We start from the raw sequence: 24,332 nt of genomic DNA, 5'->3' as shown, positions 1-24,332 counted from the left end.
CTCCTTTGTAGTGTCTTTTCTGTTTTCCAGAGCCACAGGCTCTTTCTGGCTTCAGTGTGGTTACCAAATGGTTTTAATTAGACAAACTGATGACTGTGGACTGTTACCTAGGTAACTAAAACCTTAATCCTCCAGAAATGCCTGAGTCTCTGGGGAAGGCCCTGGTGGGGGAAATGCAAAGCTCCTTATCTGGGGTCCTTGGAGGCAAGTGGTACACAACGTGACCCCAGCTGTCTGTCTCTGGTCTGTCCCCTGCCTGCATGGATGGTGGCCTTTCACTATGTGGCAGCAACAGGCTTCAAAGCCACTGTCTGGCACTGTCTGACATGCTCAGCGTTCTTCCAAAGTGTCCCTGGATGAAAAGGCTGGAATACCCATCTAGTCTCGTGTCATGCCTCTGGGGGTAGGCCTATGGTTCAGACAGCTCCAGAACCAGTACAGCTGACCCTTCCCTTACTGTCTCGTAAGTCTCCCAAATGAGGTGACATCAGCCTCAAAGGAGGTTGACATCATCAACCTCCCCATGCCTTGCCATCTTGTCCACGGTTCAGCTTCAGTCCCTCCCCGCTGGGGGAGAAGGCGAGAGGCACATACATACACATTGCCATACTCCATCTCGGTGATGGTGATAGTCTTGACATGCCAGACCAGCTCTCTCTTGGGGATGAACCGGTCCTCTCTGGCGAGGTGGCCCACGCAGAGGGCAGCGATGTCCCCCAAGTAGACGCTGTCAAACTCAAATGTATCTGTGCTCCCCCTGCAGGATGCAAAAGTGTGGTCAATGAGGGCTGCCCATGCCCACTGAAGAAAGTAAGCATTTATTGAGTACCTACTGTATTCCGGGCACCAGTCTGAGGAATATGGATAGAATGGCAAGCAAGGTCTGATGCCAGGCCTCCATTCTTTGAGGGGCTCAGTCTAGTTTTGGAAGAAGACAATCACAACCATTACAAAGCCCTGCTGGCTTCCTGGTCCCAGCACCCATCAAATGGAGCTGGGAAGAGAGTGAGGTCCTGGGCCGTGGGAGTTGGGAGGAGGAGGGTGGAGGGACCAGGGAGCAGCGTGAGGGGAGGAAGGGAAGAGTCTTCTGATATGGATCTGACTTGGCAAAGCCACTGATGGTTACAGTGGGATGCGGAGGCGCAGACATTCCTGGGGGGAGTGCTAGCCTGGCTGGAGGTTGGGTTCAGTGAGGGAAATGGCACTGGAAAGGAGGTGGGGTGCAACACTCTGTGGTGGTCTGTAAGTGCCAGTCGAAGGGGCTCCGACTTCATCCTGACGGAGAGGGAGTTTAAATAAAAGGTACAGTAGGTTATGGAGGGGAAACTAAGCAATCTGCAGGGAGTGGGGAGATGAAGTGGGCATCTGAGCAGTTCAGAGGCAGCTCTGACGTGTGTATGTGGGGGGAGGTGAGATTCTCCAGGTGTACCTGCCACATGGGAGTGGTAAGCGCAGACATCTTTATACGAGGCCCAATTTCGATTTTCCTATAAAGCATCTTAGAGGCTCTCTCCTCCCACCCTCCTTTTAACTAGAATTTAAATCAATGTTGTCTTATGTGATTCTTTTGCAAATCATAGGGCGAATGTCTTCCTTTTCACCAGACTGTGAGCTCTTCATCTGTGGGGACATGGAATAATGTCTGCAGGGCTTCCCATCCTGTGGCATAGTGGGCTCTCTTTAATTAATTAATTAGCCGTCCAGTAACTTTTAAAATTAAAATATATTTGATATATAACATTGTATAAATGTAAGGTGTACAACACGCAGTTTGATAGCTTACACATTGTACTATGATTGCCACTGTAGTGATAATTAGCACTTCAATCATGTTACACAATTATCTTTTCTTTTTAGTGGTTGGAATAATTAAGTTCTGGACGCTCAGAGTGGACTCTCTTTAAAGGGCAGTCCCTTCTTTGCTTTCCCTTTCATAAATCTCCCGTTTCATCCTAGGAGCTTACATGGGGTCAGCGCACAGTAGGTACTCAATAAGTACTTGCAGTTTAGGCCCATTAATATGCTTATGGCCCCCACCAAGGGGTTGATCCTTGGGGTCCCTCTCTCACCCACCCCACCCACCCCCATTCCCCTGTGGGCCCCGCCTCTTCCTACTTCCTAAAGGCCCGCTGTCTAGAAGAATTTTCCACCAGAAACTCTTTGGATCGGTTCTTCCTGCCCTCCAGGATGAGCCAGACGTTCTCCCTGGTTTCGCCTCCATTGCCTGTTTCTATGACGATCTCGTAGGCTGCAGTGCAGAGGGAGGAAGAGGGTGAGCAGAGGGGAAGCAGTGCCCACCATCAGGACAGGAGCACAATGGCTGCTCCCTCCAGGTCCTATATTTGATTTTAGACCATAGATTGGGGTTGGCGGGCAGGTTAAAATCCTCACAATTGAAGCACTATAAATAGAACCTGCCCTGATGTAGGGGCTAGCGTGATATTCCCATTTTATTTATAGTAGCAGCCTCTTTGCCTGGTGAGCATGGTAGCTGCTAGAAGTGAAGAACTAGCCGCTATTGCCTCCAGGATGCAGGAGGTTTCCAAGAGATGCTGGGGTCTGGCTCTGAGGAATGGACCAGTCCCTGAAATACAAAGCAGAGATCCTCTGCAAAGGGAAGGGAGAAGAGGTAGGGCCCAGTAATAGAAAGGGATGGCAGAGCCCCAGGCAGGCAAGACTCTGGAGAGCATCCACTATCGAGCAAGAGGTCCTACTCCTTGTCAGGTCTCAGTTTTCACTCTGCTGTCACACTAAGCATCACGGCCTCTGCCCCTGCAGTTCCCTCAAGCATGTCTGCATTCATTCGTCTAACATTTATTAAGTGGGTACCGAATGTCAGAACAGGGCTAGACTCTGGGGGACACTAGAACTCAGTCTCTAGACCCAGAACCATACGCTGACTGTACCAGAGGACAAAATGTGGTAACCTTGCAACAAAGCGCCAGAGTACCATGGGGGGAGGGGGAAAATCTGGCTCCCTGCTACCTCCCTCATCTTCTAGTACTTTCTCCCTTGCTCTCTGCAGCCACCCTGCCTCTGTGCTGTTCTTGGAGCTCCGAGGCATCATATTCCTGTTCTGGAGCTCGGCATTGACTGACTATTCCTTTTGCCCACATGCTTGCTTCTTTCTCCGCGACGCCAACCCTGTATTGGCTTGGCTCACTCCCTCATCTCCTTCTAGTCCTCACTTAAATGTCACCTCCCTACAGAGGTCTGCTCCACACATTCTAATTAAAATTGCTACCTGATTCTCTCCAGCACTCTTGACCTGCCTTACCTACTATTTTCTCTTATCTCTATCACCTAGTACCTTCTAACATGCCATGTAGGTTACTTATTATTTTATTGTTATTGTATTCTCTCTCGCCTCCCCCCTACCCCCTGCCAACACCTGAATGTAAGCTCCATGAGGGCAAGGATCTTCTCAAGTTCCCAGAACAGTGCCTGGCACAGAAGCACTCAAAAACTAGTTGTTGAGTGAATGAATGAAAGAGCTAATCACAGGAAGCTTCATGAAGGAGATGGCATTTGCACTTGGGCTTGAAGAAGAGCCATGACTATGATCAGCAGAAAATGGAGGAATGTTCAAGGCACAGCAAGGAGCATAAACAGAAACTGAGGGATGTGAGAGGGGCTTGAAGTCCACTTGATCTAGCCCCACTCCCCAGGGGCCAGGCCGGGGATGGAGGATACAATACATATTTGTTTGGAATGTCCCCTATGAATGTAGCTCTTGCTGCAGTGAGTCAGCGAGAGCTTGGGATTCTAGATCCACAAGGATAGCTCTATTTTTGTGCCTTTGTCTCAGAGATGTGATAAAGACAATTAAGAGAAGGGATGGCTATGCCTGACGCTAACTGTAGTATCAACCCCAGCCCCTCAGCAACCCTTTTGCCTTTGTGACTCCTCTCAAGGAAAATCTCTGCTACTTGAAACAGGTAGAATAAGTTCGGGCAAAGATGCAAGTAACCCATGACAGGGGGGAGATGCCTGGAAAGCATATAACACCTGAAGAAGGGCATGGCCTGCAGAGCCCAGCCCAGGACATTGAGCACTGTGAAATGGCTGAACCACTGACAGGGACTAGAAGCCATCACAGGGTGGAGAGCGGTCCCACTGCTTCCAGCTTCTTTCCCAACAGAGGGTAAGGTGTGTTCTGTAAACCAGACACCCATGAATTCAAGTGGATCCTGGGTGTTGTTAAGGAAATGATTTGTCAGCAACAAGGAGAGAGGGAGGGAGCTCTAGGAACCTCCATGCTCACTACAACAAACTCAAGGAGGAGAGTCGAGAAATGATGCAGGTGGAGGGCATGTGGACTGTCACCCATCCTTTCCTGAGAGTCCTGATGGTAGGGGAGGGAAGTAAGGTGTGTAAGTGAGGACTGCTAGGTAGATTAAAAACCATGTCACTGGTCATTTCAATGGTCTTCTGAGAGGAAGTTTCAATCAGCCTGTTTCCATCTTGCCCTCTTTCCCATTTCATTGATGGCTTGATAAAATGTTGAGGCATGACTTTCAACTTTGCTGATAGATTTCTGGGAGGAAACAGAGAGAACGGGGAAGGTAGGAGTGGTGAGCATCTAGTAGGGGTCAATGTAAGGCTCACTATGGGGCCAGCACATCCACAGGACAAGCCCAGCTGGAGAAGGGGCTCAGCAGCCACTGTGTGAGTCACCAGCACGAAGGGGCCACTAGCAAAGCTACCGTGAGCTCGGGAGTCATGAGTGTGGTTCAAGTGGCAGGACAGGAGAGGGGAGAGCAGACCACCCTTTAAATCTTGCCTGTGCTCTGGGCATGGCGTCTGCAGAGGGAGGTGGACAAGCACTCCAGGATACACTGAGAGGAGCCAATATCACATCACGTGAATAGGGGCTGAATAAACAGGTGGCAGGGGCACATGATGCTGTGAAGGACTGCCAGGATGAGGACAGCTGGGCTTCTAGCGGGCATCTGGAACTTACTGCTCCAGATCACCTTCCCCACCTCGTGTTGTCAGGACCGTTCTATACTCAGGAGCTCCTACCATGTGGTTTGGATGGGGCTCAGAGTTCCAGCTTGGCCCTTCGGAACCTTCCCCTGGGAGACACTCTCTTCCTTTCCACTGCAGCTGTTAAGCTATAAGGCTGTGAGGTTGGGGTGGCCAGCAGCCATCTTCCCACAATGTAGAAAAAGAAGCACTTAGAGGAAAAGGGGGACAGAGAGATACTGAAACCACTGGAGCCTCGAGACGGCCAAGTCTAAGCCAATTCCACCTGAGACTTCCAAGTTCTGGGAAAAAGTATTTCCCTTTTCCCACCTTAGTGTTGGGGTTCATACTACTCCTGAAATTTTCTGTTTGACCCCAGTGTGACTGCCAAAGGATGAATACTTCAAGAACATGATTCTGAAGGTGGAGTTTTTGAACAGAGCTGTCTGGTGAAACAGTGAGTCCTCCATCTCTGGAGAGCTGGCCATCAAGCTGGACTGTATTTGGGCTGACTGAACGGTCCAAAAATCATTGGTTCTGTTGGAGGATGTCCCAGAGAGAGGTCTTTTTTGTCCTCCCAGGTTCGGTGAGTGTTTGCGTGTGTGTGTGTGTGTGTGTGTGTGTGTGTGTGTGTGTGCGTGCATGCACACGTGTTTATGCCTGTGTGTGCGTGCATGCATGTGCATGTATGAACATGTGATCTACCATTCAGGCCTTACCCTGGACCAATTACAACAGGATCTCTGGGGGTAGGACCCAGATGTCCGTATTATTTAAAGATTTCCAATGGTTTTCAGCTTTAGCTGCACACTGGAACCAAGTGCAGAGGTGCATGCTTACAGAGGGTCAGGAGCAACTTCTGGAACTGCTAACGAGTTGAAGATGAAGGCAGGGAATGGGAGGCTAAATGAGGTGAGACGATCAATCAGTCTGGAATACCAGCCAGGCCCAGTACGACTTCCTGTGGTGGTACTGGTCTAGGAATTCCTGGTCTAGGAATCAGGTCGCCTGGGTCTTATCAGCTATGGATGGGCCTTAGGTATGTCACTTCACCCTTCTGGTTTTATGTTTTCCTTACCCATGACAGAGAGGCATGAATTGGCTAATGGGGTTGGAATAGGCCTGCGAGGGCCTGAAGAGGACAGGGGTGTGGAGTGCTTTCCATATGAAGCTCTGTTCAGGTACGAGCGGGTATTTGTTCTCATAAGCTGAGTGCCCAGAGGTGCCCCTGGACCACAGACACCGAATTTGTCACAATGGCAAGGTTTCTGTTTTATATATTGGTGTGTCCCCAAAATTCAGAATAGGCTGTGGCACATAGTAGGTACTCGGTAAGCATTTGCCAAGTGGTTAAATAAAAGTAGCTGAGGGTTGGGATGTTTAGCTCCAGTTGAGTCCTTGGTTCTACCCATAAACACGTGCACGATCCTCCATCTGAGGACACAGGTGTGGCTGTCTGTTACCTTATGGGCAGTGAAAGAGGGTATCGCTCTGCCCTCTGCAGGCTCCTAGTAAAGACAGATCAATCCAGGCATCTCCTGGGCTCTGTGCCCCTGCTCTCCCATCTCCAGTTCATGCACATCCTTCTGGAACTAAGGCACGTGCCATCTCCCCTCTGCAATCTCCCTGCCAACCCAAATCCCACAGGCCTTAGCAGCTGTTAGGCAGGAAATCTGTGAAGGAGATTCAGTGATTATGCTCCAAGATTCACAAAACTCTCCACCCCTGAACGCCAATAGTCTGAAGAGTCTCTATTGCTCATCTTGGCACTTGTGTAAGGGGCTTAAGTGTTCCTATTGCACAAGATTGCGAGGCTCTAAGGAAAATGACTGCGCCTTCTTCCATTTGCTGAGCACTAACTGCACACTTGCTAAGTCCCAAAACCTTCAGAGCGGCAGAGGGCTACAAACAAGAGATTTTGTCCCTGACCTTGGGGAGCTTATAATTGTGCAGGGAGACTAACACATGTGCAAAGGTCAAAGATGCATTACTCATAGCATCTAAAATAAAACCGGGCACCTAGGAACTCCTCAGTAAGTGCAATTACAGAAGCTGAGAGTCTACTCTTGAATTAGGGCAGGAATCCTCAGACAGTCAACTTGACAAACGGGTGCTTGGTGGCCCTGGTCTGAATGCTCCCAGGGACATTAGAGCTCACTACCTCTCAAAGCAGGTAAGTTCATCATTCAGTAGTCTGGATGGCATGGCAGAGATGAGTGAGTGGCTTTCCACCAAAGGTCCATGTTTTCCTTCTGTGGTGTACAGTGTTTGCCTGGAAGGGGCTGTCCAGCCAAGGACTACATGTCCCAGGTGCCCTTGCATCTAGGTGGGTCCACATGACTAGTTCTTAGCAATAGAAAGTGAGTCAATGTGTTGAGCCGGTAGGGGCGTAAGCCTTCTCCATTCTCTTTTTTCCCTTCTGCAAGAAATGTGCAACTACATGTTGAAAATGGCAGAGACACTGATGAAAAGAGCTTGGGTTCCTCAATGACAGTGTGGCTAGACCACATACCGAATGCCCACACTGGACTGTATTACATGAGAGATAAATTTTGTGTGTTAAGCCACTGAGATTTGGGGGTTTATCTCTTACTGAAGCTAGTGTTATCTTAATAACTAAAGTTGAAAAATCCTTTACATCAGGCTCTGCTTCTGTAAACCTTGTTCAAATTTGTTAGACCCAGACACTGGCATCTATATTGAAGAAGGACCTCCCTAGTCCTTGATGGCCATCCACCTTTGGAAGCAATTACTCTTTCCCTTTAAATATCTCCTGAGGAAAGGACCAAAGAGAAAGTGGCTGCTAGAGATGCTGGTCCCCTCACTCCATCTGTTTCTGGGGAGGCTTAATATGGCAGCTATTGCCATGGGCATCAATTGGATGGAGTCCATGATATAAAAATAAACCAGAGAGAACTTTACATCGAACTTCCCAGCCCAGCCCTCAGGGCAAGGTGAGCTTTTCTCTAGTGGGTTTTCCTGCTACCTAATTAGTCCCTGTGATTCAGGGCCATGGTCTGGTACCAGTATCTTGGCTGCTCCAGGTTCACCAAGCAACGTTTAGGGTATTTACATATGTATCTCCCTAATAATATTTCATTCATTGGGCATCTGATTCCCCTCCAGCTATAACAGTCTCTCCTCTAAATCTTAAAGCACCATTTTCCCACCTCCCTCCTAATAAGCTAACTCTCCTTTAACTCTGAAGATTCAGCACAGGAATCACAGCTAGGCTGAGCCCACCAGTCTCCCCACATACTGGTCTCCTCCAGTTCATCATGGATCTCATTGTTGGCACAGGCAAAGTCGCGGACTGTCTGTCTGTCACCCTCACTCTTGGAGAGCCAGCAGTCACACTGGAAGCGGAAGGTCTCATCGCGGGAGTTGTCCTTCACATCAATGTAGCTCAGGTGCCAGCCAGGAAATATTCCTGTGGGAAAAAGATCATGGGTGCTGGGAGCTGAACTCGCCTCTCAGACTTCCACTCCTCCAAGCCACCTGGGTGGGTGGCCCTGGACAAGTTCTCTGTCCTCTCTGGGCCTTAGTCTCCTTGTTGATGAAATGAGGGGTTCAGCTACATGATCACTGAGGGCTCCTTTAGCCCAGAGAATGTAATTCTTTATATAAAAGTCTTAACTTGGGGTTCATGAACACTTAGAAAATTTGTGTATGGGATTTAAGCAATCTATGGGCCTCAAGAAATGGTGCTACAATTATACAGGGACATTTTACCAGAGATGGGGCTTATAGTTTTATCAGATTCACAATGGGGTCTCTGACCCAAGAAGTAGACCTTTCAGAATTCATGAAGCTGAAAGATGAATCCTACAACTTCCTGACACCACTATCCACCTAGCTCATACCCATTATCCTTTCAAAATCAGTTCAGGCATCGCCTCCTCCAGGAAGCCTTCCCTAATGTCTCCCCATTATCCACTCAGCCTGTATCAGGTGTCTTCCTTGCTCCCATAGCATCCTGCACATGTCTTGGCCATGCCCTGACTGCTCTGTCTACATGTGTCTTTTTTTCCAGACTGTGAGCTTTTGAGGGCAGGGATTGGGTCTTATTCATTTTTGTTTTCTCAATGCTTCGCATTGCAACTGGCATGTAGCAGTTGCTCAATGAATGCTGAATGAATATGTTATGACTTTGAGAACCTTTTCTGTTTGATAGTCATAAGAGGGATCAGAAGCTGCTATTTATTTAGGGTATGTTGCTAAATCTGACACATCTTGCCCTAATATTGAACATACAGCTGCTTCTGTTGTAATTGGCAGGGCTTCCTTCAGAAGTGTGCCTTCCAAATCATGGCTATCATGTATGAATTGATGTGCATTTGCTGTGACAGCTGCAGGTTATTTGCACCATGTACTGGTTCAGCTACTCTCCATCCTTCAATGTCCTTGATCATTCAGAAAGCCGAAGGGCCCCATGTGGAAGAAATCCCAGTGGTGTGACCGGTTATGGTGATGACACTTGCTGCTCATAATATGTCCACAAGGCAACCCAACCAGGAAGGCATATATATGCTCTACTCCCACATCTTGCCCTCTCATGCCACTTGGGGCTATGGGGGCAGTCCCAATGTCCCCACCAAAAAAGCCCTTGTCTAGGATAAGACACTTCCCAAACCAACAATTGTGGCTCCTACCACTGATCTCAAGGATCTTATAAGCACAAAGAGACACACAAAGATGGACACACACTTCCAGTCACCCAGTGGCTTCCCATCACTCAGAATAAAATACAAACTGCTCATTTGGTCCCTTTCCACTTTGATTTCATTTCATGCTACTTGTAACTTCACTTGCTGTACCTACCTACACTGGTCTTTTAGTGCTTTAATATATGAAATCTAGTCTTGTCTTGGAAACTTTGCATTTAATTTTATAGCTGCCTGGAACAATACATCCCAGGATCTGAATGCCTGTCCTGTCTCATCACTGAGGTGTCAGATTAAATGTCCTGTCTTTGGGAAGGTCTTTGCTAACTGTACTATTTGCAGAAGTTTCTTCATCCCCAATTTCTTGCCATCATATTACCACCACTTCATAATCTGAAATAATTTAATTTTTATTTCCTTGCATATTGTCTGTCTTTTTTCGCTAGGTTGTAAGTCCCACAAGAGCAGGAGTCTTGCCTGATCTATCCACTGCTATGTTCTAGTGCCTGGAACAGTTCTTGGCACATTATTCAATAACTATTTGTTGAATGCATGAATATGTACTACTAATGAATAGAGAAGAACAAGGAAGAATGGCATTGGTGGCAACATTTTAGAGGGGGGATAATTCAAAACCCCACCAGGAAACAATGGGCTGTCCTAGTAGAATTATTTTATCCCAAATTTTCCAAAGTTTACTGTAGGAAAAAGGCTTAGAAACTAAACTAGTGGAAGGCTCCAATTTTTCCAGGCAAAACATGGCAGAATTTTTGTAGACGTCAGACTGACTGCTGGATACTCCCTGGATTTCATCATGCCATCGACTACCTGCAGTTCCTCAGTGTTTTTCCACATCTAATGGAATAAAAGGGCCCAACTCTATATTTAAATATTTAGGGTGTTCTTCAGCCTGACTCCACTAACTCTATTTCTTACCTCAATAAGGAAGAGACTTTATGTAAATCTTTCATCCCAGTGAGATTACTAAGCATCCCTTTGGCATTTCCTCCCTCATCATCAAGGCTCCAAGCTATTTTGAACCTTCCTTAAATTCCCACTTATTCTTTGGACAATTCAGGCCTCACTTCCTCCATGAAGCCCTTCAAAGTCGCCAGGCCCACGGTCTGTCCATTCACTTGGCCATGAGCACAGACGGCTTGGGAAATCTTTGCTATTGAGGTCGTAATCATGCCCTAACTCTTTTATGGTGATTTTTATGTATATATCTGACTTCTCAAGTAAGATTTTAAGATGTGGGAACCATGTCTTATTACCTCTTGATTGCCTCACAGGGCTATTAACTCTATAAACACAGAACTGATACATTATCTTTACTCTCTACAGTGAACTGTCAGTTTTTTATTCCAGCACAAACCCTTAGAAATACTGCTTGAATAAATAATATACTTCTCCAAACAACTCCCTTAAAAATAACCTTTAGCAAGCTAAGGGTCTAGGTGGGTAAACCAAATTTCTTAAACAAGATCAATAGATAGTTTGAAATAAGATACGAAACTGCCACAGAGCTATAAAAGAATACAAGAATCTAGTTATTATCTTTCCACAAATACTTTCACATGTACATCATTCAAGCTAGGATGCCCAGGGTGACACTTTTAGGTTTGTCAAACTGGGTTCCATTCTCAGCGTACTTATAAACTGAACATATTGTAATATCTCTGTGCCTCAGCTTCCTTGCCTGAACACTATGACAGGGTTCAAATAGATTATTTCTGATGTCCTTTACATTTCTATGAATTTATATTATTAAAAAGAAAACATATAAATTTATTTTGTGTTAAAATATTCTTCATTTCACAACAGATTTTTCATTTCAGAGTAAGCAAGAAAAAGAGCAAGATGAATTAGAAAATAAATACACTGCATTAAAATTTGTTCAGTATTATAAAGGCTATCTAGGTAACTGGAGTTAAGAGGAAGAATTAATCATTGATCTTGATTTTCCTCTATGAACTATATTTAATGGTAATCAAATAGCCTGAGGGACAATTTTTTAAATAGAATTCTAGCTGATAAATAGATAAGAAGTGACAACTAGAAAAATTGCCACTTATAACCCTAATTGGCCATCACTGCATGAAGCCATTAGATAAAAAGTTATGGGAGGGGGGTACTTTACAATGGAGTAATCAGGCTGATCACTCTTGGGCTCACTAATCTATGTGAGCATCAATAAGAGTGGGACTGCTGTGATGTAATATGAGGTAAGTACACAGGTCCCATTTTAAAGTAGTCCTGATATCACTTTTAAAATATTTTTGCCAAAGACAGTTGAACCTGAATCTAATCAAGTCTTGAGATCTGACTTTCAGATTGTAGAAAATATGGGAAATAAAGAGGCAATAAGACCACCAAGAAGCAAACAGATAGGTCCAGAATGTGGAAATTCTATAGATCATTGGACCTAGTTCCTTCAACAAGTTAATAATGGCATGGAAAAAATAAAAGGAGTGGGCATTGTCCTGCATTAAAAGAGACCAAGGAGGTATAACAACTGGATGTAGTGTGTGGACCTTGTTTGCATAATGATTCCAACAAAATCCAAAGTACAATGACATTTTTTTTTTTTTACGTTATATAGGATATTTGTATATGGGGTGGAAATTAGATGACACACAAAGAAATAATTGTTAAATGTGATAATGGCATTGTAATTTCATAAGAAAATGCCCGTTTTTAAAAGAGAAAATACTAAATATGTTTGAGGTGAAATGACATGAGGTTTTAGGATTTGATTTTATATCTTACAGCAACCAAAAAGAAATTGAGAAAAAATAAAATAAAAAGAGTAAAGCAGGTATGACAAAATCATAATTGTTGAATCTATGTGATGGATATGTGGAATCCATTACACTATTCCCTTCACTTTTGTGCATACTTAAAATTTTTCATAAAAAAGAACTATTGGATAAACAAAAGGAAATGGAAAGTTAGATTCAAGGAAAGAGAAAATTGCTATGCTATTAAGTTAACTGAGCATTTGTAACCTGACTTATACAGTAATTTTTCAGGATCTACAACATTTTTGTGGAAGACTCCCAAATGAAATATTTTTGTCCTCATAAATTCCTATGCAAAGAAAGCATAATGTAGCTTGAATATTCTTAAACTAAATATGAAAAAGGGTAGCATAGAGAGCACTTAAGGACATGTTTAGCTGTCTTAGCTTACATTAACATTTAAATTTCCATTCCTGGAGGAGAGAGCTACTATAAAGAGGCAATTAGGCACCCAACCTGAACTTCCTGTCCCTCTCCTGGCCTTACTATCCCAACTCCCTGGGTTCAGTGAGGATACAGAAATGTCCCTTTTTCTGCCAATGATATGGCCTTGCTTTCAGATCCAAAATCTGGATGAAGGGGAGGAGGCCCAATTCTTTGCCTATAAAGGGAAGAGGATAATATCAATGTCTCAGGATTTTTTTTAAGTCCAAGGGTCGTTATGGTGCCAAGCCAATCAGATAGTCTTGGGCTATCCAAGAGAGGGATCAAGGTCTTTGAAAAGCCTGGTACCTAAATGACAGTAGTAGCAACAAAGGATACAGTTGGAACTGTAGAGAGCTGTCCGCGGTGCTGAACCAGCTCTCTTTATCTGAAGGGTTTTGAGAGTGATAAGATAGAAGGAATTGACTGTTGAGTTTTTACATAGAAAAAAAAAATACATCAAGAAAATTGAGAAAATATAGACATCTACACAAGCAGTGTCAGAGGCAGGCAGCTGGTATTAGAGGGCTTAGCCATGACCTTGAAGTTCATGGCCAGGACTCAATTTTCGAAAGTACTGAGGAAAAACTCTGATTCTAGAGAAATGGGAGTTGTGATTGAGGCATGAAAATACAGGGATAGATCTGAGAGACCAAAATATGGTTACAAATAAATTATATTAAAAAATATATGAAGTCTCAACTATATCACAGGCAGTGTGATAGGCGTTAGGGAAAGAACAATGAACAAGACAATGGTACTTGAGCTGATAGTCAAGTAAAGGAGACCGAGAACAAGTAGTTGCAAATATGACGACTGTTCTGGGAGAGAATTCTAGTTAGGGAAGAAAATGGGAAGAACTTTCAGTGAGGAGGTGAGAACATAAGAGAGTTAATTCATCATAAACAGTAAGATGTAATCATGGCAGGGTGCATGGTAGGAGTTAGGGCACAAGGCGGAGGGATCTAAGTGGCTGGAGTTACATGACAAGTCCAGAGTGAGAGCAGAAGCTAGTCTATGATTTTAGCTCTAGATTCTCCCTCTTTTCTCCTGCTTAGAGGAATATAGTTGGTTTCTGAGTCCTAATTATCACCAAACTGCTTGCAGGACTATGGAGACTCCAGCTGTAAAAGTTAAGACAATGAGTTTGTCACCTTGAGAATTATAACTCTGGACCACCTGGCCTCACTGGACTGGGCTCTCTGCTGAGACTGCACTTTGATTTGGCGTGTTTTATCTTGACCCCGTGGCCTAGAATACTCTTCTGTCCAGTAGCAAATCCCAAGGCAGATTCTTTGCTGCACGGCCCCTCTGCCCTCAAGAGCACTAATATCTTGTCCGTGTGGGGTGGTAGCCCAGAGAGTTGGAAGCCCATAGATACAGCGTGTTTATTTGTGATGACAGTAGGGGCATATCTCCTGGGAATATACTTTTTAAACGATGGTTTGCTTCTGGCGTGGGCACTGCAACTGGAGACTGTATGCATGGATGTTTGGGTAGACAGACCCCCATCCTTACCTCGCCCCCATTAATCTAGTCTGTCGAATCCTTCTAATAAGGCTTGTGGTGACACACAATGGGGCTCAGTGCTTTTACTGAGCCACCAGTAGCTCAATTAAGCACTGAACTGATTATCTTGACTGAGTGACCCGTTTGCGAAGTGCCATGGGCAGCGGTTCGTCCTGATCTTGTGAATTGTCTTGGACATAAGGTGGTCTTAATGATTATGACTCTTGTTATTAAGTCAGACTTTCAACCACCAATCAACATGCTACTAGTCCTAAGACAATCATAATGGATGACGAGAGGGTGGGAAAAAATTCAGGGGTCTTTGTTTTGTTTCCTTCTTGGGAAAGGGGAGAGCTCTTTTGAGAGTGTTCTAAAATTTGGTGATAAAGCCTGTAGACTCATAATGACATCTGAATAGACAGGTAAAGACGAAGCATCCCCTTCTACTGCAGCCTTTTCTAGATCAGATTCTCTGATACACCCTGATAACAAACATATATGGGGGCATGGTATAGAAGAAGCTGCTATCATCTCCTCATCTTTTTTTCTTGACCTACCGGCACAGTAGTTAGATGAGAGTGCAGAATGATGATGGCAGAATGGGCTGACACAGAGCATGGTGTACCAGAACAGGCACCTGATCTGGCATCAGAAGACCTGGATTTGTTTTGGCTGCATCCCTTTCTTGTTGTGTGGTCCTAAGTAAGACATTGAAACCTCATGGGGCCTCAATATTTTTTGGTTGTAGAAAAAAGAGATAATAAAGTGCTTTTGCTGCAGTAATTCACAAAGTTGTTGTAAGGATCAACTGTTTTGGTATCTTTAATACCTAAGAGAGCACCAGCGTGTAGTGAACATTGTAAATGTTTGATAAATGAATGACTAAATGTATATAATGAGATTTGAGAACTGTGAAGTGCTGTGCAAATATTCGTTATTTTATTGCTTTGAAGATTGGCTATTTTCTCTTTGCCTAATCTGAATTTATTTCCTGTTATAGAAAATATTGAACTGTTCAACCCAAGTTAAAGCGAAATAGTCTAGCTCCTTTAAAAAGAAAGGTTGCAAACTGCCAAGTCAGATCTCATCAGTCACTATGACAGATGTATTGGTCCTTAGTGGAGACTTGGAAGAAGTAAGGACAAACATAACAGTCAGGGTGGCTCTGGGCCACTCATAGGGGAGACTCAGAAAAGACTGGAGAAGTCTTTGAGTGGGTGGCTCTGTGAGGGCTAGTTTCAATGGAAGAAAAGAGGGGTGAGCTAGAACAGTATAAACTAAGAAGGCAGTATGCTTCAAGGAGGTGAAATTTAGCATTTAACAATGGTTCTCTAATTAAATAAAATGGAACTTAAAGGCCCAACACCAGAGAAAAAGGTCCGTGTGACTTGAAGACAACAAAAGGATAACCAGAAAGATGTTGAGAACATGAACTTCATCACAGCTATAGATGTGACAAAGTTTCCTGAGGTACTTCGAAGTTAAAAATAAATTTCTCACTTGGCTTGTATCCTATTCCATCATTTACATTTATGAGTGAATTTGACTAATTTTAGACTTGCTATTATAAATAAACAAGCATAATCACTTATAAAAAATCCATGGGAAGTAAATTTGGTGATAAAGCCTTTTTCTTTTTCTTAATTTTTATGTCTAAACTAGGAAGATTTAATACTTCAATGTCACAGAAAATTAAGAACCACTCATCACTGTGGGAAAAAGCATGGAGAACTAAGCTCCATCTCTAAAATTTGTCCAGAAACACTGGCTTTTCTAATTGATGGAAGCATCAAACTGATGGCAATCAGCTGTTGCTAGTTGCTTGCCACCCTGAGGTAGAAGGGTCAATATGCTACGAGAGACGGGAGGGGTTCAAGTGGAGAGCTGAGGCCTGCCCTCCCCACTACCCTGAACTTGAGTGGGAACTACCTTTGTTGTCATGCCAGACCCTCAGCTTGCAGAGGTGGCCCAGACTCAGCATGTCAGAGAAGTTGAATGTGTCCGTGTTGTTCCGTTCAAACTTGTTCCAGTTGGCCGACTGCTTCAGGGCCAGGGTCCCGCTGTCCCCGTTCTCCCCAAAGATGATGATGAACACGTTGGCATCAGTGCCTGCACCTAGGAGTGCACAAGATAAGGGCTCTGAGTACTGGCCTTCCCAAAATCAGCCCTCTTGCTCTGGCTTCAAGCCTGCCATCCTTGGAGGAACCAGGGATGCAGACAGGCAAATTCAGAGTCAACTAGGCCAGGGGTGAGGTTGAAAAGGGCTGGTTAGTGTCCTTGGACTCTTGGGTCTCCGACTCTATCCATCATCATATATTTAGGTACATGCTGGTGGGCTAACTGGAATCCCAGTTAGCAAGCCTGAATGGTTTAGCACAAGAACTCATCTAGTTCTGGGGAAATACGCCCATGCTTACAAGGCATGCCATGTAGACTGGCTTTACAGTTTAGACATACACAGGTTCTCTCCTACACACTGTGGGTTGAGAGGAAATAGGAAAGTTCCTTGTTCCCCAAATCTATCTCTGGTTAACATACTACACTAGAGTTCATATCACTTACTTAAGCCAAATAGATGTACTGACCTCAGTTAAACAGAAAATGCTTCTGGAAGAGGTGACCCTGTGAAGCCTTTCTGATATGTGCCCCGTGGTTATCAATGAATTTATCAATTATTTTCTGAGGGTGCATCATGAGGGGATGGAGGGGCTTGAAAACATGTGGACACTTGGAACTTAAAGCAAAAAGAGGGAAAGCTCCACTATGTGGAGAAAGGGGAGAAGGGAGGTGCCAAAACAAACTTTACCAGTTGTACTGATCCTTCACTTAAGCCCAAGATCCTATCATGAGAGCTTCATTTCTTTGGCTAAATGCATCTCTGTTAAAAATGTAACCTACCAGGGCCACAAAGTTAATCCCTCACTAGCCATTTACAATCAGTATGAATGAGTTTGCCAGATTCCTTGCAACAGCTCCTGGCAAACAGGCTTGGTACGGGGGAAGGTAATTAGGAGGCATAGCCTCCATGATGAGAGTGTGCCCCCTCTCAGCTGCAGGCCTTTGCACACACTAATGCTTTTGCTTAGAAGGCCCTTCCTCTTGTATCCCATCTGCCTCCATGGCTTCAGTCTCTCTTTCTGGACTAGACTTTGGTACTATCTCTGGGAACCCCTTCATGACCCTTGTCCCTGATCCCAAGCCACATAGGGTGAACTCCTCTGAGTTCCCCAACACCTATGCCAACAGAACCTCACAATCATGTCAGACTCTCAGGGCCCAGGGTTATATCTCCATTCTAAGACTCCAATCCAAAGTTGGCACACAGAAGATGGTCGCCAAGCATAGGGATGTGGTAAGGAACCTATGGGCGTTTGAAATGCAGGGCACCTGGGTGAGGGGCCTCAGGAGGCAGCAGGAAGACAGAGCACCTCTGAGCGAAGCTCCATCTTCAAAAGTGCTGACCATACCGCTTGACAATATTTTCCCTCACTTCTCTGAGGAAGGAGGGACAGCGCCAACTCAGCCATTGAGAGGAAACACTTGTCTCAGCAGGAAGTGACTCACTGTGGAAAAGACTTGGACAGACTAACTTTTGGAAGGCTATCCAAAAAAAAAAAAAAAAATCCCTGACCAGAGCCCAGAGTCTGAGCCAGAATGTGAGGAGGGGCAGGAGTCACAGGAGGTAGGAGTGGGAGACGGGAGGTGCCCTCCTCTGCACCTATGCCAACAGACATCCTGCTGACTCACCCAGGATGTCACTGGTCTTAACTGAGACGGTATAGGAAGTCCACTCCATCATTTCCTCCCCATCAATGACGGCACACATTTCACACACCAGGGTTTTCTTGCCCTTCCGCTGGGACAGCCAGTCTCCGTAGTAGAACATGGTCAGGTCTCCGGTGTTCATGTTCTTCAGGAGGACCTGGGTGAGAGGAGCCCATGTGGGAATGCCCTCCACCTCTACCAGCCTCCCACCTGCTAATGCAGCCCCTTGGCTGAATCCCAAAGACCCACGATCCCAGAACTGAGACGAGTTCCTCTGACTTAGACTTGAGGCATATGGAAAGGACCCTCTCCAGGACAACTACCCTGCCCTGTGTGCCTCACACAGGGTCTGAAAGCCCCACCATGACTACCTAGTTTGGGGATTTGGAAATTGGGCAGTTTGTCCAAACATGTTTCCAAGACTGTTCACAAGAAATATCTGCTGAATGAATGACAGAAAATGGACCAACTAAACCACTGTCAGCCACAAACACCCAGGAATAGTATACCAAAGTTGGCCAGATTGTCCTTGGCCATGGGCACCACATTGTTGGCTCAAGAAAAACCTGCTAATGGCTAAAGAGAGGAGCAAGAGCCTGAAGGGACTCAGGACAAATGCCTTTGATGAGAGGACTGAATCAGGGGGCAGCAGAGACCCAAGATGGAGAAGAGGCAGCTACTAATCCCAGGGGCACCAAAAGTTCCCTTGCTGTCCTGCCTAAAGTTCCCACCATTGATGTTTCTTGCTGTCTCAATTCTTGCTGCTCCTCTCTCACGCCTCCCAGCTCTTCCTCCAAGTAGCCCACACCGAGTCTCTGCATGCTATAGTGCGTGCTGTGTTCTCTGGCAGTTGATTCAATTTTGACTGGAAACAAATATATAAAACTGTTCTCTGATTAATTCATGTCAAAAGGGTCTGCCTATTGGATGATATAGGCCGGGTTGTGTAGTCACCCTCTAAGGTGGCATTTGTACTTTATCAAGGTCCACCGACAACCTAAAAGAGCAGGAAGAAGGGGCAGGCACTTGGAAGACGGGAAGGTGAGGGTGCAGACATTTTACCCTCTCCAGGAACCACTCGGGCCGGCTGCCAAGGCCGTCAATTCGGATCCGCATCTTGGTGAATGGAGCTATGTCCAGGATCTCCATGAGAAAGGTGTCATTCTGCTCCCGCTCAAATCTGGGGGGGGGGGTGTGGAAAGGAAGGGCATGAAACAGGGAAACTGGCCACGGTGAGGGGGCTGGGTCACGCCAGAAACCAAATTCAGGGTAAGGAGAGAACTGGCTTTTACACCACCTCTCTTTCAGCTCCCAGCGATTCCGCAATAGCTTGTCTCTTGCACCTCAATATCCTGTCTCTTGCACCCCAGATGTGTTCCCCAAATACTGAGTTAAGTGGGTTTGACTGGTAGAAATGGCCCTGAATCAAGACCTACCAGTCTTGCATCCTAATCTCATTCTGCTGGCCACCTAAGCAGTCCCATAGCCTCTCTGGAACTTGGTTTCCTCATCGTAGCCTGGGGAGAATGACGCTAGCCCTGCAATCTCACAAAAAGCGTCATACGGACCAAACAGATGTGAACTCAACTTAAAATGTAAAAAGAATTTTATACCTGCGAGGCTTTACAGGGCTGCCAGGAATGATGGGGCAGGTTGTGCACTGCGCATCTCTAGATGGTGCCATTCACGTTTGTTAAATACATAATTTGCACAACTGAATGCAGTGGCCCTAGATTGGGTAACACTACTAATAACTGCAAAGTGGCAGGTAAATGGAAGGGAACTTTGCTTTTGTTGCTGTTTCTGTTTCTCCGCTGAATGACCTCATCATCTCGGAGATGCTCTATCTTTATTCCTTACTGCTCTTCCCACCGTGCTGCACGTGTAATGTGACCGTCAGTGCTGACTGATTGCTTGACTGCTGACTGATTCCAGATGCTACTGCTGATAAGCCCCTGGGGGTAAGGCAGGTGGCACTGTAGATGGGACGCTGCATGGCAATTGTAATGCCTTCTTGAATACAAGACATATTTTTAAAAACAGAGGCCACAGCCCATGGGGGTTGGAACTGCAAATGCAGCAAAATGAGAATGATGTCCAGTCTTAAAGGCAGCTGGGGAACAGCAGTGCGGCCCAGTCTCTTCTGGTAACTTGCTCATGTGCACTTTATGATTATTAGAAGTGAAAACGTTCCCCCCAAAGTCAGCCCGAAGTCCCTCCTGTTCTAATTCCAGCCCAGTGTGCCCCTCTAGTCATGTGGAAACCGGAAGGAGGTGCTGGCCAATTCCCTTGTCAAATCCAGGTCATGTACTGCAGAGTCTCTCAAACGATCTTTCAACTCATGTGATTCCTTATTCTTACTATAAGTACAATGCTGTAGGTCAAAGGTACTTTAGAATTCTTGGCTTTGTATTTCTCTTTAATTTTCACCCTTCGAATTTAGCCAAGGTATCTCCATTGTGTGGAGATTTTATGGTGGGCAAACGTGAGGAAAGAGGGAGAAACGAGCTTTTCTTCTAGAAGACTGGAGTTTGGATTACTTGGCCCCTGCGCTCTTCTTCACAGACCGAACCCCAACTATGCCTGGATGGACCTCCTCTCCTCAGGATAAGAGGCCCGGATCCAAAGGGAAGCCCCTCGTTGGCCCTTTATTCCTCCACGACTCACTAGCCACATCCTTCTGCTGCCCCAGACCGCCTCAAGGCACCTGAGCTGACACACGGTGGGGCCCCACATTGCAGGGCTGCCATTGGAGAAGTGTTCAGCCTTTGACACATCTCCCAATGTCTAAAATTCTTCCAGCCTAAAGTTTTGGCCCTGATTACCCTCAAGCTGTTCTCAGTCACAGAGACTAATGTGTGAGTGGGAGCTTGGAAGGACAGCCTTTGATAGGAGCTGGGAACAGTAGGAAATCAGAATAGGGAGTGAGGGACGGCCAAAGGCCACACTCCCCAGATGTCACCTTTTTAGCTGCTGATAGAGGCTCCTCTGAGTAAGTGAGCAGGGCGAACCCTAGACCACTTCAGCAGCCTTGTCCTTTTGAGCCAGAGGCTTAGGAGAGTCGCAGTGACAAAGTGCTGTCAACTAATCTACGGACCTTACAATAACATTTTTGAGTGACAGGAAGGAAGGAAGGAAGGAAGGAAGGAAGGAAGGAGGGAGGGAGGAAGGGAGAAAGGACAGGTGGGCATGGGCTGAGGTTATCAAAGAAGCCTTCCCAGAGGAAGTAGGTTTGAGCTGAACTTTGAGAGAGTAAATTCTTGACACAGAAGAGAGTGATGAAGGGCACTTCAGGAGGAAGAAATCACGGGGACAAAAGTGTGGAGGCTAGAAGGCCCCATGTATGAGGGGCGTGTGAAGGAAGCAATCTGGTCGAAGGCAGCATGGGGCTAGAAGGTGGAGGACCGGATGTGCAGAATGGCAAGGGGCAGAACTCCCCCCTGGATACCTGGCTTTCTTTTTGTCCAGCTGCATTTCCTCTGTGCTGCCATTGATGCCATAGAGGGTCATAAAGATGTTGGAGTCGGTGCCACCACCAACCACATCACCTGTCCACACCGTCATTTCGTAGAGCACCTGCCACGAGAGGGATGTGGGTCCCGGGCCTTGGCCTCACGCACCAACCCCGCCGACTTGCCTCATTCTCACCAGGGCGATATGACACGTTCTCCAAGCTCTCTGGCTCTGAAAAGAGCCTTAGCCCCCTCCAATCAACTGCGAATGACTGGAGAGTCAGGCCTTGTCACTCTATGTCCCCCATTGTGCCCAGTCATGCTAGAGGAGAGTTCCTTTTCTGAGAGAGAACACATGTTCCATAGAAACACGACTGAGAGCCCCAGTGTTAACTGAGTTCTTCATCAGTTGAATCTCAACCTAAGTCCATGCATTCTAGCAGCACATGGTGACAGGTCAGGGGCTTCTCGAGCTATCCAAGCCCGATCTGAATACCAGATCTCCCACCTGCTCACTGCTGAACCTGGGCAGATGCCCCACTCTTACCAGCCTCTGCTTCATCCACTGTGAGATGGGGATAAACACTTTTCAGAGTTGGGATAGCTGCAGGCACCAGGCCTGTCACATGGTATGACACTCAGCAGTTCTGGGTGACTGTCCCTCCTTCATTTTGCAGCCAGCACACCCTGAGCATTGGTGAGCGAGGGACACTTCAGGGGTGACGTTTAAGGGAGCTCTGCCTCCATTCACTTGTGAAGTGGGACAACCACATAATTCTGATTTTTGCTTTAGTTTGGGATTTTGCCCTTTTACCTGAGGTTTGCTCCAAAGAAGATATATTTCCCTTTGTCTGTCACCACCAGAGGAGAAGGAAGCAGCCTGCTCTTCCCAAGACAGTGCCCTCACTAAAGGTCCTGTCTTGGTTCTTCCTCTGAGAGCCAGCCTCGTAGCAAAAGGGGCCATCTTTACCTATGATCTGGAGTGTCTTCTGGTCCTGGCTTCTTACCCCATTCCCTCTCACCAGTGCCCAAGGACTAGCAATTAAGTCCCAATGGTTCAAGGGAGGCTTGCACACATGGCTGAGAAAATTCCAGGCTCACCGTCTCCTTTGCACATACTTGGCTCTTCCTTTCCCCTGTGGCTGCCACATGTATTGTCACCTGTGCAGCTGCCTGGTACCCACTAACAGGAAGCTTTAGAACTCAGAACCCAAGTTATTCATCACAATGATCATGCCCCTGACGTTGTGCATGTCAGGTGCTGGGTGCTTTTCAATCAGCAGCTGGAATCTTCACCATGATACTGCAAGGTCAGAAGTATTATTTTCAGGCCTGGCCTGGAGGACAGGTTTGCAGAGGGAGTAACTGAAGAGCCTCCTGCTTTACCAGGAAAATCCACTTAGACCACCTAACAAGGGCGTGTGTGATGGGCATGGAGCTATTGAGAATGAAAGCAGGAGCCTGATACTTTGTTGCTCTTATCCAGACAGGCTTAAAAAATAAAATGATCAAAATGAGTGCTTCGTGAGCCCAAGGAGATTAGCCCCTCAAGGCTGCTCCCTCCAGATTCCTGTGTTCTCTGTGTCCATCTTTCTCTCCTTTACACAGACACGTCTCTTTTTATGTCACAGGTATGTTTCCAGAAAGAGACACAGAAACAGGGCTTTGTAATTCTGATCTGATATCAGACGTCCTGGGGAGATGGCCAGTGCAAAGAACCCTGTGGTTCTTTGTAAAGTGACAAATCTGTGTTCTTTTGTAACGTGAATAACAGGGATGTGAATCCGGATTTCCATGGACTAAAGAGCTCAGACGGAGATGCAGCTGCAGTGAGTGGGGTGTGCGTGTGTACTGGGGGGCGGCACATGCACAGACACACCCACACCCACATGCAGACTGGGAACTGGTCCTTGGACAGAGGTCCCTGGATGAATTGTGTGCTCACCTACACCAACCATCTGGCCATAGATGGCGATGTCTGGGGAAGGGAGGGGAGGCTCTCTATGTTGAAGGAAGTTCTGCCCTCTGGCTCTCAAACAAGGGAGGAGCAGGCATCCACTCTCCTGCCCGTCAAGGGTTTTACAGCCCCTAACTCAGCCCTTCCTTCTCTTTCCATATACAATATAGACAGGGCATACTCAGGTCCAGGGCAATTTCTTTCTACTTTCTGAGACAGCTTCTGACCTAAATCTAGTAGCCCACTCGTGGTTCAAGAACAAGGATGAGGGCTAGAGCCTTCTGTTGACCTCACAGCTTTCCAGAGAGACAGAGAAGCCTGTCTCAGACACCTTTGGGCTGACACTGTGTCCTTTGGCTCCAGCACCCAGGCATCCTGCCTCCTGTTCAGCATAGATCTGTGAGTTTATACAACTTGTCCAAGGCCATTTGGCCAGTTAGATGTGGAGCCAGGGCAGGAGCACAGAGATCCCGCTTTCCAGCCTTTTCTACTTAAGGGTCTTGTGCAGACAGCTCTCACCATACTCTGAGGCCCAGAGGCTCACCGAATCCTAAATGCTATTTTTCCCCATCACCATCCTACTGGTGTTATAGGATGAAGCGGCCTTGGAGAATAACGGCTGCACATCTATGCAGAGCTGTGACCTTGCAAAGCTTTTCATGGACTGCTCATGATCTCATTCGTTCTTAAGATCTTACATGGACCAGAATGGGAAGCATTATTTCCATGTTCTATGTGAGAAGACCAAGCCCCAGAGAGGCCAGATGACTTGCCTAAGGTCACACCATAGTAG

The 24,332-nt window shown here is 46.2% G+C and overlaps 1 protein-coding gene across 3 annotated transcripts in view; it reads right to left on the bottom strand.

Moving 5' to 3' along the window:
• LOXHD1 (lipoxygenase homology domains 1) overlaps positions 1 to 24,332 on the bottom strand; it is a 146,079-nt gene that overhangs the window by 5,459 nt on the left and 116,288 nt on the right. For all 3 annotated transcript variants that reach the window (XM_023530906.1, XM_011361105.1, XM_011361113.2), the window contains 7 exons: positions 21,579 to 21,706; positions 19,193 to 19,310; positions 18,113 to 18,287; positions 16,295 to 16,480; positions 8,228 to 8,398; positions 2,116 to 2,248; positions 599 to 757 (listed from right to left, as the gene is read on the bottom strand). In XM_023530906.1, coding sequence (XP_023386674.1) covers positions 599 to 757; positions 2,116 to 2,248; positions 8,228 to 8,398; positions 16,295 to 16,480; positions 18,113 to 18,287; positions 19,193 to 19,310; positions 21,579 to 21,706 — 1,070 coding nt within the window. The remainder of the gene's footprint in view (positions 1 to 598; positions 758 to 2,115; positions 2,249 to 8,227; positions 8,399 to 16,294; positions 16,481 to 18,112; positions 18,288 to 19,192; positions 19,311 to 21,578; positions 21,707 to 24,332) is intronic.

This window comes from Pteropus vampyrus, unplaced genomic scaffold (assembly GCF_000151845.1).
Source record: "Pteropus vampyrus isolate Shadow unplaced genomic scaffold, Pvam_2.0 Scaffold3, whole genome shotgun sequence".
NCBI lineage: Eukaryota > Metazoa > Chordata > Mammalia > Chiroptera > Pteropodidae > Pteropus > Pteropus vampyrus.
The sequence above is the reverse complement of the archived record's forward strand: the minus strand, read 5'-3'. Positions and strand labels throughout refer to the sequence as shown.